Source organism: Macrobrachium rosenbergii, chromosome 4 (genome assembly GCF_040412425.1).
Source record: "Macrobrachium rosenbergii isolate ZJJX-2024 chromosome 4, ASM4041242v1, whole genome shotgun sequence".
Lineage (NCBI taxonomy): Eukaryota > Metazoa > Arthropoda > Malacostraca > Decapoda > Palaemonidae > Macrobrachium > Macrobrachium rosenbergii.
Genome location: NC_089744.1, coordinates 74,882,350 through 74,902,349, shown reverse-complemented (window position 1 = coordinate 74,902,349; position 20,000 = coordinate 74,882,350). Strand labels below are relative to the sequence as shown.

Here is a 20,000-nt window from a genome sequence, read left to right as displayed (position 1 = left end):
CTGCACTCAGTGTATAGAAGTTACTCTACTACATATACATTAGAACTCTGTACAATGATGATCAAGGAATTATGTTGATAAATGAGCAAACTAGTAAATTATTTGGAAATGATTACATTAAATGCATGGAAATAAAGTAATCTACGTAGATGTAATTTTCAATATAATTTCTTGAGCACTTGCAACACCACACCACTACCGGAATAAAAAAAAAAAAAAAAAAGCCCTTTTGGAGGATTTCAGTATGCTGGATTACTGGATGGTTTTTTCCTGATGACGAAATATTTTCCATTTGGTGAAATTAAAATAAATGACTTACAACAGTTAATTTCAAGGTCACATAAAGTTGATCTCCATTGTATAAATTGTATAGAATATATATATATATATATATATATATATATATATATATATATATATATATATATATATATATATATATACATATATATATATATATATATATGTATATATATACATATATATATTGTATACAATTTTATACAATGGAGATCAATTTTATGTGACCTTGAAATTAACTGTTGTAAGTCATTTATTTTAATTTCACCAAATGGAAAATATTTCGTCATTAGGAAAAAACCATCCAGTAATCCAGCATACTGAAAATCGTCCAAAAAGTTTTTTTTTATTCCGGTATAAATCAGATGTCATTTACTTTTCGATTCATTGATTTTTGTAGCGTTCATTCTTCAGCCGTTCCAGTATCATTCCTTCTCTTTGTTGAATACATACACTCAAGCCTTCCAGATCATAAAGAAATATTTCTTTTTACAATTTTAATCTGGTAAACTTTACATTAAAGAAAAAAAAAACTTCCCACGTGAGGTCATTTTAGTGGTTATCATCCTGCTTCAGTAAAAAAGCAGCAATTACTCAATTACGGGGCTGTAATTCTGGAAACCTGAAGAATTCAGCTAATGGCCTGCTTTGATGTCCGGTAGCTTTGATTCAATATTAATGGCCTCATGAATTAGTCGTTCTCAAAATGTTGCGCAGTATACACTGGCTGATTACGTCATGATATCATGGGAGAAGTCATAAGCTTTCAAAAGGGCACTCGAGTCGTGAAACACTATTGAGATTAAGTGGCTTTTTTTTTTAAGGTAATGTTGCATCGAGGCATGATCTTGGAAATCATCATGCTTTAGGATTCGACATGCAGTCTGTCCATACAGGTAATTTCACCGAAGTTATTTAAAATGCTAAAATAACGTGGAAAATTTGGTGAAATGGACAACTAGAATTTAAGACAACTGACAGATAACAGTGCCTCGTAATATTAGACTTAACTGTCTATTTCAGCGTTGCTAACTTAAAGGGGACATAAAATGATTTAGGTGCAATGCCGGTGCATGGGAATAAGTTGCACATTTCTTAATACTATTTCCCTAAGAAGTATTTTCGTGAGAGAGAGAGAGAGAGAGAGAGAGAGAGAGAGAGAGAGAGAGAGAGAGAGAGAGAGAGAGAGAAGCACAACTAGAATTTTAGAAAACCGTGCTTCATAATATTTGACTTAACTTTCTGATTTTTATGTCTATTTAAAAAGGACATAAAATGATTTAGGTACAATAACGGTGCATGGGAATAAGTTGCACATTTCTTAATAGTATTTTCGTGAGAGAGAGAGAGAGAGAGAGAGAGAGAGAGAGAGAGAGAGAGAGAGAGAGAGAGAGAGATGGATAACTAGAATTTTAGACAACTGACAGACAGTAGCGCTTCATAATATTAGGCTCCAATTGTCTATTCTTCCGACGTCCATTTGAAAGGGACAAATGACTCAGGTACAACAGAGAGAGAGAGAGAGAGAGAGAGAGAGAGAGAGAGAGAGAGAGAGAGAGAGAGAGATTCATTACCATTGTTAATCTGTTAATGAGCGTACTTCCATCTCACTGAATTATGCTCATTCAATTTGTTTTAATTCTAGTCTAAATGATTTTATGCTCTTTATGAATGGCAGATCTGGGGGCTATTTCATAAATAGGTTTAACAGATCGTTTCTCTGTTAAAACCAACTGAAAATTTATCAATTTAATTCCATTAGACGAAGACACTCATGTTTTATTAACGCCAACATTATCATCAGCCACCATCTGTACCTATCTAATGAGTCTAATTTCCTTCGTATTAGTAAAAACTTATCCACACCGTAACCCTCCTGTAATTTGGATAATTTACCTTGCAATTAATTACGCAAAATGTTCTACAGAAGTAAACAACCTGGAGAAAGAATAATGATATAATCCCAAACCGAAAATGGACACCAGGTAAGCTTATCTGAACATGACCAAGAGCGTGGAACAGTAACAAGATCCGACCGTTTCCGCAAACCCCACGTATAACCTACCAAACGTTTATGTGCGTGTTAGCAGTCCTAATAACGTTTCAAAACAATAACCTCCTGCTTTACCTGAAGGGGCAGTGAGATGGAAGCTCTCGAAGCCGCTGAAGAAGGGTCGAGAGGGTCGACCAACACAGGTGAAGAGGAATCGAAACCGGCTGTTGATGGTTCTTCAATGTCCAGATCCGCTTTGTTACCTGGTCGTTTGTTCACCACACCTGTGTGAGGGTTCTCCACTCGGACTGTGAGGTTCGTTAACTTTTCCAGCTGAAGGGATGCAGTTAAAATGAAAACACTGTTATTATTATTATTATTATTATTATTATTATTATTATTATTATTATTATTATTATTTTTATTATTATTATTATTATTATTATTATTATTCAGAAGATGAACCTTAATCATTATTAGTATTATTATCATTCAGAAAACGAACCTTATTTATTATTATTATTATTATTATTATTATTATTATTATTATTATTATTATTCATAAGATGAATCTTAATCATTATTAGTACTATTATCATTCAGAAAACGAACCTTATTTATTATTATTATTATTATTATTATTATTATTCAGAAAATTAACCTTGTTTATTTATTATTATTTATTATTATTATTATTATTATTAACCTATTATTATTAAAACCTTATTATTATTATTATTATTATTATTATTATTATTATTCAGAAGATGAACCTTAATCATTCTTAGTATTATTATTATTCAGAAAATTAACCTTATTTACTATTATTAATATTATTATCATTATTCAGAAAATGAACCTTTATTATTATTATTATTATTATTATTATTGTTGTTGTTCAGAAGATGAACCTTAATCATTATTAGTGTTATTATTTTTCAGAAAATTAACCTTATTATTATTATTATTATTATTATTATTATTATTATTATTATTATTATTATTATTATTCAGATGAACCTTAATCATCATTTGTATTATTATTATTCAGAAAATTAACCTTGTTTCTTATTATTATTATTATTATTATTATTATTATTATTCAGAAGATGAACCTTAATCATTATTAGTATTATTATTATTCAGAAAATGAACCTTATTTATTATTATTAGTATTATTATTACTATTGTTATTATTATTATTATTCAGAAGATGAACCTTAATCCTTTTAGTGTTATTATTATTATTATTATTATTCAGAAAAAATGAACCTTATTTACTAATTATTATTATTATTATTATTATTATTATTATTATTATTATTATTATTCAGAAGATGAGCCTTAATCATTATTAGTATTATTATTAGTCAGTAAATGAACCTTATTTATTATTATTATTATTATTATTATTATTATTATTATTATTATTATTATTATTATTATTATTATTATTATTATTATTATTATTATTCAGAAGATGAAACGTATTCACATGGAACAAGCCCACCACGGGGCCACTGACTTGAAATTCAAGCTTCCAAAGAATATGGTGTGCATTCGGAAGAAGTAGCACAGAAGGTAACATGAAATACAGAAAGAAGAGATCAGCTATTATAAAAGAAAGAATAAATTAACAACTTCAAAAATACAAGATAAAAATGTTAGTAAGTGACTGAAATACAAGAATTGTTTTAGATTATTAAGGCGTTGTTACATCTTCGTTTGAGCTGTAATTAGATATGGGATAGGTTTCCAGGAGGTAAGTTTTGGGAATTTTTTGATAGATACCCAGGGTGGAAGTTTTTGGACTTTTTTGGTAGGTTTCCAGGAGGGAAGTTTTGGAACTTTTTTTTATAGGTATCCAGGAGGGAAGTTTTGGGACTTTTTTTGACAGATACCCAGGAGGGAAGTTTTTGCAGGTTTTTTGATAGGTATCCAGGAGGGAAGTTTTTGGACTTTTTTGCTAGGTATCCAAGAGGGAAGTTTTTGGACTTTTTTGATAGGTGCCCAGGAGGGAAGTTTTTGGGCCTTTTTGATAGGTATCCAGGAGAGAAGGTTTGGAACTTTTTTGATAGGTATCCAGGAGGGAAGTTTTTGGAGTTCTTTTAATAGGTATCCAGGAGGGAAGTTTTTGGACTTTTTTTATAGGTACCCAGGTGGGAAGTTTTGGGACTTTTTTTTTTTTTTTTTTGATAGGTACCCAGGAGGGAAGTTTTGGGACTTTTATTATAGGTATCCAGGAGGGAAGTTTCGGGACTTTTTTTATAGGTATCCAGGAGGGAAGATTTGGAACTTTTTTTAATAGGTATCCAGGAGGGAAGTTTTGGGACTCTTTTGATAGGAATCCGGGACTTACCTGACCTGAATGGAGACCAAGAATCCCCTGTAATTTGACCGGATTGATAAAGCGTCCTCCTTTTTCCTTGACGCTGATCCAAACGCACGTCGACGGAGGGGACAAAGGCCACGGGGGAGGAGGTGCGTGCCAAGATGAGTAAGGCGAAGATGAGGAAGAGAAAGACGCAACCGCGCTGAAAGATTTAGGGCCTCGGAATGGCGTTGCTTGGTCGGTGAAGTCGTAAACGCTCGTGACTTCTATATTCTTTACTTCTTCCTCTACTGCTGCGCTCACAGCCTCTATTAACCTTCCCAAGATTCCACCGCCTTTCTGTTTCAGACAGAAACAAACAACGCCTGTCACCATTAAAACAATTCGTGTAGGAACTCAAGGCGAGAGAGATATCACTGATTATTTCCCGTCATTTGTTAATAAGTCTCATGCCAGCTATTAAGGTCAATGAATTTTCAATTAACAATAACAAAATTGCGTCAGTGATGGTTGCTTTCCAATACTTATTATTAGACAGAGAAAATTCTCATACTGCCACTTTGGCATATTCACTTTCTTTACGAATATTCAGTTTAGATGATTCTCTAATTTCATTATATATCGAAATAGACTTGCTTTTAGAAATCATATTTGAGAATGCGAACCAGTTCGCTGGAAAGAAGGCAATGGTTAGAGGGTAACATTAGGAAACCTTTAATAACAGATGAGACCTGGAATACAATAGAGAATAGATGTTATCAAAAACGCAGAGCAGAACATGCTAAATACTAACGTTATAGATAGTGAAGCCATACATTACGTCATCTTTCGTTTTTATTACATGCAAAAATATTATTTTATTAAAATTTACGTTTTACGTAATTTTCAAAATGACATTTTCTCGTACGTGATAATTTTATAGCACACGTCCACACACACATATAACATTCTCTCTCTCTCTCTCTCTCTCTCTCTCTCTCTCTCTCTCTCTCTCTCTCTCTCTCTCTCTCTCTCAGGTGTGCGAAATGACAGAAAATTCTCTTATAGTTTTTACCGATGCTTTATTGAGCAATATCTGCCGTAAAAATCAACAAACTATAAATCGCTGGAGAAATAATTGATCAAAGGTGTGCTTGGCCTTTTTTTTTTTTTTTTAGCACAGCAAAGACGTGTTTTCAATTTCGAATAAATTCATTTCGTAAGTGTGACCTTTTACACACACGACATTACACAGCGTTCTGTCTCTTTAAAAATTTACGATGAAATACCCGCTATCTTTAGTCATTATAAGCACATGCTGCATTCTCTGCATATAAAACTGACGGAGGAATGATGGCGGTGCCTTCCATTCTTGAAACTATCATGTTCTCGCGATTGCAATTCAAGTTTGTATTTCCCATGGCGTCTTCCTGCCTGTGTTACAAGACCCTTCCTTTAATGTTCCTTTAATATTCTTGCGTCGACATATTCCCTTCCCTTGTTATCTTTCCCGCTTCCATGTTGGAATCTTTTTCTCCATTCCTTTTTTTTTTTTTTTTCGTACCGGTTACCACGCTATGTCGACATACCCACACGCAAACGTGTGTGTGTGTGTGTGTATATATATATATATATATATATATATATATATATATATATATATATATATATATATATATATATATATATATATATATATGAATATATATATATACAAATGTCGCCATATATCAAATTCACGCTACCACAGGATATCTCCGTTGGAGAATTGTCGCCGAAGGGGAATTTATAAAAGTGATAAATGAATTGGAATCGTCGGGACACGAACCCGTGACACGAAAATCTATTCAGCGACTCCAGTGGACGTTAACCATTGAGCCATCAAGAGAGGTATATAAGTCTTTTGCCAAGATGTTCTACTGCTTTTACCCGTCGTGAGCGGGGAAATGTACTAGCCTCAGCAATGACCCACCTCCGCCATGACAGTTCATTGGTATGTTTGGAACACGCAGCTCTTATTATGAAATTTTCTTATCACCGTGATTTATATACAATCATGAAGCTACAAATGTCGCAATATCAATTCACGCTACCTCGGGATATCTCCGTTGGAGAATTGTTGCCGAAGGGGAATTTATATAAGTGATAAATGAATTGGAATCGTCGGGACACGAACCCGTGACACGAAAAATTATTCAGCGACTCAGTGGACGTTAACCATTGAGCCATCAAGAGAGGTATATAAGTTTTTTGCTGAGATGTTGTACAACATCTCGGCAAAAGACTTATATACCTCTCTTGATGGCTCAATGGTTAACGTCCACTGGAGTCGCTGAATAGGTTTTCAAACATCTCAGCAAAAAACTTATATACCTCTCTTGATGGCTCAATGGTTAACGTCCACTGGAGTCGCTGAATAGTTTTTCGTGTCACGGGTTCTTGTCCCGACGATTCCAATTCATTTATCACTTATATAAATTCCCCTTCGGCGACAATTCACCATCGGAGATATCCCGAGGTAGCGTGAATTGATATTGCGATTTTGTAGCTTCCTGATTGTATATAAATCACGGTGTGATAAAAATTTCATAATAAGAGCTGCATGTTCCAAACGTACCAATGAACTGTCATGGCGAGGTGGGTCATTGCCGAGGCTAGTACATTTCCCCGCTCACGACGGGTAAAAGCAGTACAACATCTCGGCAAAACTTATATACCCTCTTGATGGCTCAATGGTTAACGTCCACTGAGTCGCTGAATAGGTTTTCGTGTCACGGGTTCGTGTCCCGACGATTCCAATTCATTTATCACTTATATAAATTCCTTCGGCGACAATTCTCCAAACGGAGATATCCCGAGGTAGCGTGAATTGATATTAAGCGACATTTGTAGCTTCATGATTGTATATAAATCACGGTGTGATAAAAATTTCATAATAGGAGCTGCGTGTTCCAAACGTACCAATGAACTGTCATGGCGGAGGTGGGTCATTGCCGAAGTACATTTCGGACAGTAAAGCAGTACAACATCTCGGCAAAACTTATATGCCTCTTTGATGGCTCAATGGTTAACGTCCACTGGAGTCGCTGAATAGGTTTTCGTGTCACGGGTTCGTGTCCCGATGATTCCAATTCATTTATCACTTATATAAATAGCCCATCGGCGACAATTCTCCAACGGAGATATCCCGAGGTAGCGTGAATTCGATATTAAGCAACATTTGTAGCTTCATGATTGTATATAAATCATGGTGTGATAAAATTTCATAATAAGAGCTAAACGTACCAACGAACTGTCATGGCGGGAGGTGGGTCACTGCCGAGGCTAGTACATTTCCCCGCTCACGACGGGTAAAAGCAGTACAACATCTCGGCAAAACTTATATGCCTCTCTTGATGGCTCAATGGTTAACGTCCACTGGAGTCGCTGAATAGGTTTTCGTGTCACGGGTTCGTGTCCCGATGATTCCAATTCATTTATCACTTATATAAATAGCCCATCGGCGACAATTCTCCAACGGAGATATCCCGAGATAGCGTGAATTCGATATTAAGCAACATTTGTAGCTTCATGATTGTATATAAATCATGGTGTGATAAAAATTTCATAATAAGAGCTGCGTGTTCCAAACGTACCAACGAACTGTCATGGCGGAGGTGGGTCATTGCCGAGGCTAGTACATTTCCCCGCTCACGACGGGTAAAAGCAGTACAACATCTCGGCAAAACTTATATGCCTCTCTTGATGGCTCAATGGTTAACGTCCACTGGAGTCGCTGAATAGGTTTTCGTGTCACGGGTTCGTGTCCCGATGATTCCAATTCATTTATCACTTATATAAATAGCCCATCGGCGACAATTCTCCAACGGAGATATCCCGAGGTAGCGTGAATTCGATATTAAGCAACATTTGTAGCTTCAGATTGTATATAAATCATGGTGTGATAAAAATTTCATAATAAGAGCTGCGTGTTCCAAACGTAAACGAACTGTCATGGCGGAGGTGGGTCATTGCCGAAGTACATTTCCCGCTCACGACGGGTAAAAGCAGTACAACATCTCGGCAAAAGACTTATATACCTCTCTTGATGGCTCAATGGTTAACGTCCACTGGAGTCGCTGAATAGGTTTTCGTGTCATGGGTTCGTGTCCCAACAATTCCAATTCATTTATCACTTATATAAATTCCCCTTCGGCGACAATTCTCCAACGGAGATATCCCGAGATAGCGTGAATTCGATATTAAGCAACATTTGTAGCTTCATGATTGTATATAAATCAATAAAAATTTCATAATAAGAGCTGCGTGTTCCAAACGTTGAATGAACTGTCATGGCGGAGGTGGGTCATTGCCGAGGCTAGTACATTTCCACGGGTAAAAGCAGTACAACATCTTGGCAAAAGACTTATATACCTCTCTTGATGGCTCAATGGTTAACGTCCACTGGAGTCGCTGAATAGGTTTTCGTGTCACGGGTTCGTGTCCCGATGATTCCAATTCATTTATCACTTATATAAATAGCCCATCGGCGACAATTCTCCAACGGAGATATCCCGAGATAGCGTGAATTCGATATTAAGCAACATTTGTAGCTTCATGATTGTATATAAATCATGGTGTGATAAAAATTTCATAATAAGAGCTGCGTGTTCCAAACGTAAAAACTTCATGGCATAATAAATTTCCCCGCTGCAGTACAACATCTTGTTATATACCAAATGGTTAACAATGAACTGTCACGGGTGGCGACGATCCCAATTCATTTATCACTTATATAAATTCCCCTTCGGCGACAATTCTCCAACGGTCATTGCCGTGAATTGATATTAAGCGACATTTGTAGCTTCATGATTGTACATGGTGTGATAAAAATTTCATAATAAGAGCTGCGTGTTCCAAACGCACGCCGAGGTAAATTTCCCCGCTCACGACGGGTAAAAGCAGTACAACATCTTGGCAAAAGACTTATATACCTCTCTTGATGGCTCAATGGTTAACGTCCACTGGAGTCGCTGAATAGGTTTTCGTGTCACGGGTTCGTGTCCCGACGATCCCAATTCATTTATCACTTATATAAATTCCCCTTCGGCGACAATTCTCCAACGGAGATATCCCGAGGTAGCGTGAATTCGATATTAAGCGACATTTGTAGCTTCATGATTGTATATAAATCACGGTGTGATAAAACTTCATATATATATATATATATATATATATATATATATATATATATATATATATATATATATATATATATATATATATATATATATATTACATACATATACACATACAGTATATACGTATATATGCATACTCACGTAGATATATATATATATATATATATATATATATATATATATATATATATATATATATATATATATATTTTCGATAATTGACTATAATAATAGTAATAGGCATAAAGGCAGTCGTTATAGAAAATAAATGTTTATACCTAAGAAAGGGTTAAGTCTTAAAACATATACCATTTCATTTTATCAAGATTAGTCTCGGGATCCGGCAATTGCAGACTCTTGGCGATAAACAGGAAAAACGAAAATAAGAATAATGTAGACGAACGGCTTGCAATTCTCTTTCCAAAACACGAAACGGAAAACAGAATTAGGTCCAAAGACCGAAAATCACAGTGTAACGATTTAAGTGAAAAATGACACTACAAAGATTTAAGTAAAAAAAATATATAATGCTTAAAATTAGAATACAAAATGACGACTGAGTCCTCATATGCTCTTAATGATAAAAATGCAGCAATGCAGATATTGCTACCAGCAGTCACTTCTAAGAAAAGAAAAAAAAGAAAGAAGAAAAAGTGACTTTACTGTTTTATGTTCCGCTCGCAACACAAGACATATTTTCCGAAATCCCATTTGGGAGTATCACAAGCTGAGCTATTTACCCAAATGAGTCTTTTACAGGCAGAGAGAGAGAGAGAGAGAGAGAGAGAGAGAGAGAGAGAGAGAGAGAAGAGAGAGAGAGGGGGTCCCATTTCATTCAAACTGATGCTTAAGCAGAGGCCCAACCTGTGACACTAGGACAGAGAGAGAGAGAGAGAGAGAGAGAGAGAGAGAGAGAGAGAGAGAGAGAGAGAGAGAGAGTCCCATTTCATTCAAACTGATGCTTAGACATATAGACATTGACCCAATCTGTGGCACTAGCAGAGAGAGAGAGAGAGAGAGAGAGAGAGAGAGAGAGAGAGAGAGAGAGAGAGAGGGTCCCATTTCATTCAAACTAACGTTCAAGCAGAGACCCCAATCTTTGACACCGGGCGAGAGAGAGAGAGAGAGAGAGAGAGAGAGAGAGAGAGAGAGAGAGAGAGAGAGAGATAAGTTCCATTTCATTCAAACTGACACTCAGGCAGAGGCCCCAATCTTTGGCACTGAGAGAGAGAGAGAGAGAGAGAGAGAGAGAGAGAGAGAGAGAGAGCAGAAGAGATTAATTGCTTACCGCCGGGGCCCACCCAGAAGTGAGCTTCCTGGGAGTAGCGGGCGTCAGGATGATTGGCGTAGAATGAGCGAGGGCTTCCTGGGTCAGCTGGCGAACGATCACAGTGACGTTTGCTGGGACCATACGCTGGCCCCAGAATTCATCAGACACGGCGAACTGCAGCTCGTACCTTGCACCACGGGAAATGAAACCAGACGGGAATGTTTAGTCGTATAATCAATGTTATTCTGTTGGTGTCAGTATATTAAGTAAAAAAAAATAACAGTAACATTTGAAAGTTCGTTTTTCTTAATATCTGGTTTATGTAGGTGTAATTAGTTACGTAAAGTAATGATAGTAACATCTGGAAGTAACATTTGAAGCTCGTTTTTGACAATACTTGGAAAATTATTAAGATTTCAGCACATAAACTTGCTTCGTTAGATATTAGCTAATCATCTGTATAAAATGTATTTTTTCTTGTACCTTAGTGCTATCTTAAGAGATAAATAAAAATATAAGTTGGTAATTGAGTTATTTATGAAATGGATGGATTTTTACGTGTACCTTAATGTTATGTTAAGAGGTAAATGTAAAATATAGGAAGCCACTTTCTAAAGATTAACTTGTTTCAGAAAAAATATTGTACGGCATAATGTCTTAACATCTCTTAAGTAAAATGAAAAGAGTTATCAGGGGCTAGACATCAAATTAAATATCTAGATTTATTACGAAACACGCAATTAATCCTAAAATAAAAATTTATGGAACCTTTTTAATCGTAGAAAGAAGCCAAATTGAACAATCTCAGCCTCGCAGGAAAAATGGACAAATAAATGAGAAAAGTATTACTGTCGAACAGAACAGAACAGAATATAGAATTTATGCAAAAGGCCAAGCGCTGGGACCTATGAGGTCATTCAGCGCTGAAAGGGGAAACTGAAAGTAGGAAAGTCTGAAAGGTGTAACAGGAGGAAAACCTCGCAGTTGCACTATCAAACAACTGTTTGGAGAGCGTGGAAAGTCAGATGGAAGAAACAGAACATGAATGGAGGTACAGTAAAATGAATGAAAGAGGCTGCAGCTAGGGGCCGAAGGGACGCTGCAAGGACCCTTGAGTGATGCCTACAGTGCACCACGTGAGGTTCACTGACGGCACTACCCCCCTACGGTGGAAGTATTACTGTCGACTTTTGTTCATATAACATATAAATCATTTATACTTTGGAGACGAAATAACGAAGCCCTTTGGTCGTTGAACATATAAGCAAAATATATTTGAAAAATAAAATAGACATAAACGGAAAATAAGTAAATAAACATCTCCCAACATACGGACCTCTCTGTAAATAAAATGAATATAGAAAGTGACGTATATTTACCTTCCTTCTCGGACCTGACTCGAGGCGATGATGGTTCCATCTTCAGTGTTGAGGGAGAAAAGAGGATGGGGTTGACCTAGCCAGTGGTAGCTCTTGTCTTTGACGTCCCAATCGTCTGGGTCATCCACGTAAACGCGACCAAGAGGGGATTCCGAATTTCCGCTCTGGCCACAAGTCAATGTTGGTGAATGAAATGAAGAAGAGTGTTATATTCATTTGATGTTTTATATATTTTTTTTTATTTTTCACGTGGAATTCAGAATGGAATATGGATGAGATTTATTTTTTAATATTTTTTTTTCCTTTTCCTTTTTCCTGCGGAATTTAGTGTCTGAATTTCTTGTACACGCAGGGATGCTTTAATAATTTTATTTTTTAAATCATACCACATAAAATTCGCAGTTTTACAACGAAATGTATGTAATTTTAGCATGTAATTTAGGGATTCAAAATTAGTAATTTATTACACAAATGAAAAATCACGTAATAATATTAAAATTATGCTATCTAAATTGAATATTTCATTCATCAATATTTTAGGTAATTTGAGAAAAAAAAATGAAAGGTGACAATTTATCATTATTCACAACAACTCTGAAAAACCAAAAAGTTAATCTATGAATAAAATAAAGATCTTTACAAAAATTAAAAAAATAAAATTAAATTGAATTTTCCAAGAGGAACATTTTCTTTACCGAAATTACAGGTAGTCTGACAAAAACCAAAAATAAGTTAATGATGAACTCTCAGTATTCAGGACAATTCTGAAAAACCAAAAATTTAATCTATCTCTACAATAAATTTCATTACACGAATTTTAAAAAAGGACTTAAATTGAAATTTTACTTCCTAAAAAGAAGACTTTCTTCACGAAAATTACAGGTAATTTGACAAAAAGCAAAGTTAAAGTTAATGATGAAACATCAGTGTTCAGAACAATTCAGAAAACCAAATATTTAATGGCTAAAGTAAATTTCAGTAGACAGATTTTAAAAAATCACTTAGATAAAAATTTTACTTTCTAAATGGAAGACTTTCTTCATCAAAACTACAGACACCTTGATAAAAAAAAAAGTAGTTTATAAATAAAAATCAATATTCAGAATAAATAAAAAATAAAAAGTTAATGTTCAGATTACCTGGGTTTTCCACAGGTAAACAGTCTTGGATGCCGGCTTCATCTGGTTGTCATTAACATCATCCACAATAATCCTGATGTTCTGGGTGACGGACAATCCACCAGCGTCCGTCAGAAGGATTCCTACGGACAGTTCTCGATGCTGTTCACGATCAAGTGGTTCCTTCGTCCACACCTCGGCTCCTCCCCTGCCGCTGTCCAAATCTGTAATTTGGGGAGAAAAAGATTTTCCCTTTAACACGTTTCCAAATTGCAATCCAATTTGCTTTAGGTAGAATCAAATTTCATTATGGTGTTGCTTTCCTGTAATTGGATTCCCAGATTAGTATGCATAAAACTGGCTTAGTGTTAAGTAAAACTGAATGGACCACAGAGAACTCTTCAAATATCACCATTATGGACGGACCATTCTATTAAGATCATTTTCATCAATCTTCACTGCTCCACTCTTGAAGTTGCTTATTTTCTGTTGTTCATAATTCAGTATTTGGTTCAAACATTGTCTGAATTTCGGCACAACTTTTCAGATATCTAACGCAAATATCAAACATTGCTTCTACCACCTAAAACTGACCAATTTATGATTTCAAATTTGTTATTTTAATTTTTAGATATTAAATGAGTTAATCTTTTCAGAATTTTGCATTTCAACCGTCGTGCACCTATCGGTCATCGTTGTCCTATTCTGAGAAGGGCGGTGTTTTCAGAAACAGATTCATGCTTCTGTTCAAGAGAGAGAGAGAGAGAGAGAGAGAGAGAGAGAGAGAGAGAGAGAGAGAGAGAGAGGCCGACCGCGGGATCAACATACAGGTTAAAGGAAGAGCGTATAAGACAGTAGTGAGACCAGCTTTTACGTAGGGAGCAGAAACATGGCCGGTAAAGAGAGTGCAAGAGAAGAAATTGGATGCGGAAGAGATGAAAATGCTCGGGGGGATGTGTGAAGAGACAAAAATGGACAGGATCAAAAATGAAAGAATAAGAGGAATTACTAAAGTCGTAGAACTACAAAGAAGGCTCAGGAAAGGAGACTGCAGTGATATGGCCATGTGATGAGAAGGGATGAGACCTCGTATGTAGGGAGGAGAGTGATGCAGATGGAGGTGCCTGGTGGGAGAGCGAGAGGAAGACCGAAGAAGCGAAGGTGGATGGATGTCGTTAGAGAAGACCTGAGAGACAAACAATTGTCAGAGGACGATGTGTTTGTCCGAGCCAGGTGGAGGAAAGCTGTCAGAAACATCGACCCTACATAGAACTGGGGAGAGATGCAGAGAAAGAAGATTTATATATATATATATATATATATATATATATATATATATATATATATATATATATATATATATATATATATATATATATATATATATATATATACACAGAGAGAGAGAGAGAGAGAGAGAGAGAGAGAGAGAGAGAGAGAGAAAACGATAAATACTCACACGAAATGAACTTGACATCAACCTGAGCCGTGACTGCCGGCAGATTAGAAGCGGCGAGGGACAAGTTGAAGGGCGGGCCGTGACCCAGCGCCCAGACGTCCTGGTCAGTGGCCGTGAGCACCCCGAGGAGGGCGGGGGACGTGTTCTCCAGCACGTGGAAGACCGTGGGGTGCAGCAGACGAGGGGGGCAGTCGTTCACGTCGGTGACGGAGATGGTCAGAGTGGCCGTAGAGGTCAAGGGCGGCTGCCCGCTGTCGACGGCTATGATTTTGGCCGTCCCGATGGCGCCGTCTTTGGCTTCCCTGTCCAGAGACCTCCAGAGGGTCACGGCACCTGTCTGGTCGACGGCGAGGGCGCCCCATCCACCCACGACGTGGTACCGGACGGCTTGTTTGCCTCCCTTCGGGAGGGAGTGGAAGAAAGGAGGTCAATAAATTGGACAATGGGATTAGAAATAGACATGAGATAGTCTATTTATCTATTGTTTAAGAGCTCGTGTTTGTACAAAGGAATTTAAAATAGACAGGAAATGATAATAATATATATAGTTATTGTTTAATAGCTGACTTTTGGACAAAGGGATTTAAATAAACAGGAGAAAATTACCTGTTTACTTATTATTTAAGAGCTCATTCCTGGACAAAGTGACTGAAAGTAGACAGGAAATACTTATCTATCTAATAATTGTTTAAGAGCTCATTTTTGTAGCAAGGGATTGAAAATAGACAGAAGATAATTATCTATCTGTTTGCTATGTCCTCTCTTGGGGAGGAAGAGGAAGGAATTGGTGAGGGGAGGAAGGAATAAAGGATTTCAATAAACCGGACAAAGGGATTTAGAACAGACAGGAGGTAATACGGTATTCTGCTTATTTATTGTTTAAGGTTAAGCTCACGCACAAACGCACTTAAACACACAAACACACACACAAAAACACATCACATACAAAAACACTCATATGCACACACAAACACACACAACACATTTCACACAAAAACACAAACACACACAACACTTCACACACACAAACACACACATTACATCACAAACACAAACGCAAAAACACAAACACACACACGCAAAAACACATCATACACACAAACAAACACAAAAACAAACACATAAATACACACACAAACACACACACACAAGCACACTAACACAAGCAACACGTCACGCACACAAACACACAAACGCAAACACACCTGTATACCCACAGACTCAGAACTTAAATAAATGATATACTCTTCATAAATAATATACTCTTCACTCACCATGTCAGGATCGTGGGCGGTTAAGGTGGCCAACAGAGTCCCTGGCTTTGTGTCTTCCTTGACAGTGACGTGGGCGTGATGGCGGTTGAATTTCGGGGCGTTATCGTTGAGGTCATGTAGGTGAACTTTGACCCAGGCTGAGTCCAGGTGACGGGAGTCCAGCCACCCTCCGCGACCCTTGGAAAGAGAAGAAATTATTTTTTTTTTTATTTCTCTTTTGTCTTTCTCTGTATCCAAATATGTGTCTGTCTAAAATATGTATGTATATATATATATATATATATATATATATATATATATATATATATATATAAATATATATATATATATATATATATATATATATATATATATATATATATATATATATATATATATATATATATATATATATATATATATATATATATATATATATATATATATATATATATATATATATATATATTATATACATGTGTGTATGTATTTATAATTTCTTTATGTATGTCAAAATGATGTACCTATATAAATACAACGAAAAATTAATTCACTGAAACATCCTTTTTTTTAGAATGTATCAAGTTACGTATTAAAAAAAATCAATCTACTTGTAAATACACAAACTAGCTCACAAAACAACATGCAAATAAGATATATATATATTTTTAAAAGCATGTGCACGAAAAATTATTAATTCGTCCCTTACCTTATCTGTGACCTGAATCATGAATTTGAATCCTTTTCGCTGCATCTCGTCCTCATAATCCAAGTTTTTGAGGGCGTAGAGATACCCCGAGGTCCCAAACGACCTGATTCCGAAATGGGCCCAGCCCCAGCCGCTCTCCTCGACTACCTGAAATGAATTAGCAATTTATGAAACGCCTCTGGGTTAATTTATTAAAAGAAGAAGAAGAAGAAGAAGAAGATGATGATGATGAAGAGCTCGTCTCTGAAAGAGTGAGTTACTCGCGGGAAAATACAATTTCTTCAGTTATTTTAAAGTTGTTATGAGTCTATTACAGAACTCTTGCATGACGCAGTGAGAAATGATTTTGTATGTATGTTATGAGAAAAAAATTACCTTTTTTGATAGAGTGAGTTATTCGAAAAAAGCAAATAGTTTTTTCAGTAAATTTAAAATTGTTTTGAGCTGAATACATAAATCTTGAGTGACATGATGAGAAACGATTCTTTATTTACGTTATAAGAAAAAAAAATCTTTACTCTGAAAAAATACCTTTGCTCTAAAAAGAATGAGTTACTCCCAAACAAAACATACAGGTATATAATTTATTTAGTCATTCTGAAAATGCTTTAAGTCTAGTACTGAAATCTTGTATGACACATTGAGACTTGATTTTGTATTCATTTGGACAAAAATAAAAAAAAAAGTAAAATATGCGCTGGAGTTTCTTCGGCGCAATCGAGTTTTCTGTATAGCGTATAATCAAGGCCACCGAAAATAGAGCTGTCTTTTGGTGGTCTCGTTCTAATGCTGTAAGAGCCGCGGCCCATGAAACTTTAACCACGGCTCGTAGGTGGCCTGGCCTATATCTTTGTCAGACGAACGATTATGGATAATTTTAACCTTAAACAAATTAAAAACTACTGAGACTAGAGGGTTGCAATTTGGTATATTGATGAGTGGTGGGTGGATGATCAACATACTAATTTGCAGCCCTCTAGATTCAGGAGTTTTTAATATCTGAGGGCGGACAGAAAAAGTGCCGACAGACAGACAAAGCCTTCATTCCTTTTACAGAAAACTAAAATTACCTTCACTCTAAAAGAGCGAGTTGTTCGAAAAGATAAAGATAATAAAGATAATTTCTTAAGTCACTTCAAAACTACGTTGACTCGAGAATAAGACATCTTGCATGACACAATGATAAGCGATTTTCAAATTTAACTTTGCTGAAGTTAAACGAGAAAAGTTACGATAAATCTCATATGAAATGTTTGAACAACAATATCTTTTACAAAAAATGCATTAAGGAAAGCTCTCTCTCTCTCTCTCTCTCTCTCTCTCTCTCTCTCTCTCTCTCTCTCTCTCTCTCTCTCTCTCTGTGCTATAAAACTTACAAGAAATCTCATATGAAAAATTTGAATAATAATATATCGTGCGAACAAAAATACTGTTCAGAAAAGGAATCATTTCCTCTCTCTCTCTCTCTCTCTCTCTCTCTCTCTCTCTCTCTCTCTCTCTCTCTCTCTCTACAATCAATCTTACGAGAAACCTCAAATGAAAATTTGAATAACGATATATTTTACTAAAAAAATTTATTCAAAATAGGAATCATTAATTCTCTCTCTCTCTCTCTCTCTCTCTCTCTCTCTCTCTCTCTCTCTCTCTCTCTCTCTCTCTCCTTTTTCCATTTTGGCTTAATGGTCTTTAGCTCTTTAGTCCTTACCCTGTAAGAGAAATAGTTCGACATATCTCTGTCACTGACAGAGATCTCGAGGAGAGTCTCATTATCATGGGGGCCCGTCCCCCACGTCTCATCGACGTCCACTTCCCACATCTTTTTTGCCAGTCTCGGTGAGTTGTCATTGACGTCGACCAGTCTCACAATCACGGTGCCTGAACCTGATTGAAATGAGAAGAACAAAAGACGATCAGATAATCGTTTTTTACCTACAGTCGACGTGTAAAAGTGTGTTGCGTCATTCCTAAGGACAGTAAATAGTTATAATTTTTATATTGTGGTATCTGTATCCTTTTTAAATAGTTATAAGATTTATTGTGGTATCTGTATCCTTTTTGAATAGTTATAAGATTCATTGTGGTATCTGTATCCTTTTTAAATAGTTATAACATTTATTGCTATATCTGTATCCTTTTTAAATAGTTATAAGATTCATTGTGGTATCTGTATCCTTTTTAAATAGTTATAAGATTTATTGTGGTATCTGTATCCTTTTTAAATAGTTATAAGATTTATTGTGGTATCTGTATCCTTTTTAAATAGTTATAAGATTCATTGTGGTATCTGTATCCTTTCTAAATAGTTATAAGATTTATTGTGGTATCTGTATCCTTTTAAATAGTTATAAGATTTATTGTGGTATCTGTATCCTTTTAAATAGTTATAAGATTTATTGTGGTATCTGTATCCTTTTAAAAAGTTATAAGATTTATTGTGGTATTGTATCCTTTTAAATAGTTATAAGATTTATTGCTATATCTGTATCCTTTTTAAAAAGTTATAAGATTTATTGTGGTATCTGCACAAATATTATGTATCTTTTTTTTTAATAGTTATAGGATTTGTTGTGGTATCTGTATCCTTTTTAACTAGTTATAAGATTTATTGCCATATCTGTATCCTTTGGAAATAGTTATAAGATTTATTGTGATATCTGTGTCATTTTTAAGTAGTTATAAGATTTATTGTGGCATCTGTATCCTTTTTAAATAGTTATAAGATTTAATGCAATGTCTGCATCCTTTTTAAATAGTTATAAGATTTATTGTGATATCTGTATCCTTTTTAAATAGTTATAAGATTTATTGCCATATCTGTATCTTTTTTAAATAGTTATAGGATTTGTTGTGGTATCTGTATCCTTTTTAACTAGTTATAAGATTTATTGCCATATCTGTATCCTTTGGAAATAGTTATAAGATTTATTGTGATATCTGTGTCATTTTTAAGTAGTTATAAGATTTATTGTGGCATCTGTATCCTTTTTAAATAGTTATAAGATTTACTGCAATATCTGCATCCTTTTTA

General features: G+C 35.4%; 1 protein-coding gene across 1 annotated transcript in view; it reads right to left on the bottom strand.

Moving 5' to 3' along the window:
• LOC136835808 (putative neural-cadherin 2) overlaps window positions 1-20,000 on the bottom strand; it is a 126,287-nt gene that overhangs the window by 20,224 nt on the left and 86,063 nt on the right. Inside the window, 9 exon segments of the mRNA XM_067099664.1 lie at window positions 2,429-2,626; window positions 4,653-4,964; window positions 11,073-11,241; window positions 12,434-12,597; window positions 13,573-13,775; window positions 15,011-15,410; window positions 16,285-16,461; window positions 16,973-17,119; window positions 18,678-18,853. Of these exon segments, the coding sequence (XP_066955765.1) occupies window positions 2,429-2,626; window positions 4,653-4,964; window positions 11,073-11,241; window positions 12,434-12,597; window positions 13,573-13,775; window positions 15,011-15,410; window positions 16,285-16,461; window positions 16,973-17,119; window positions 18,678-18,853 (1,946 nt within the window).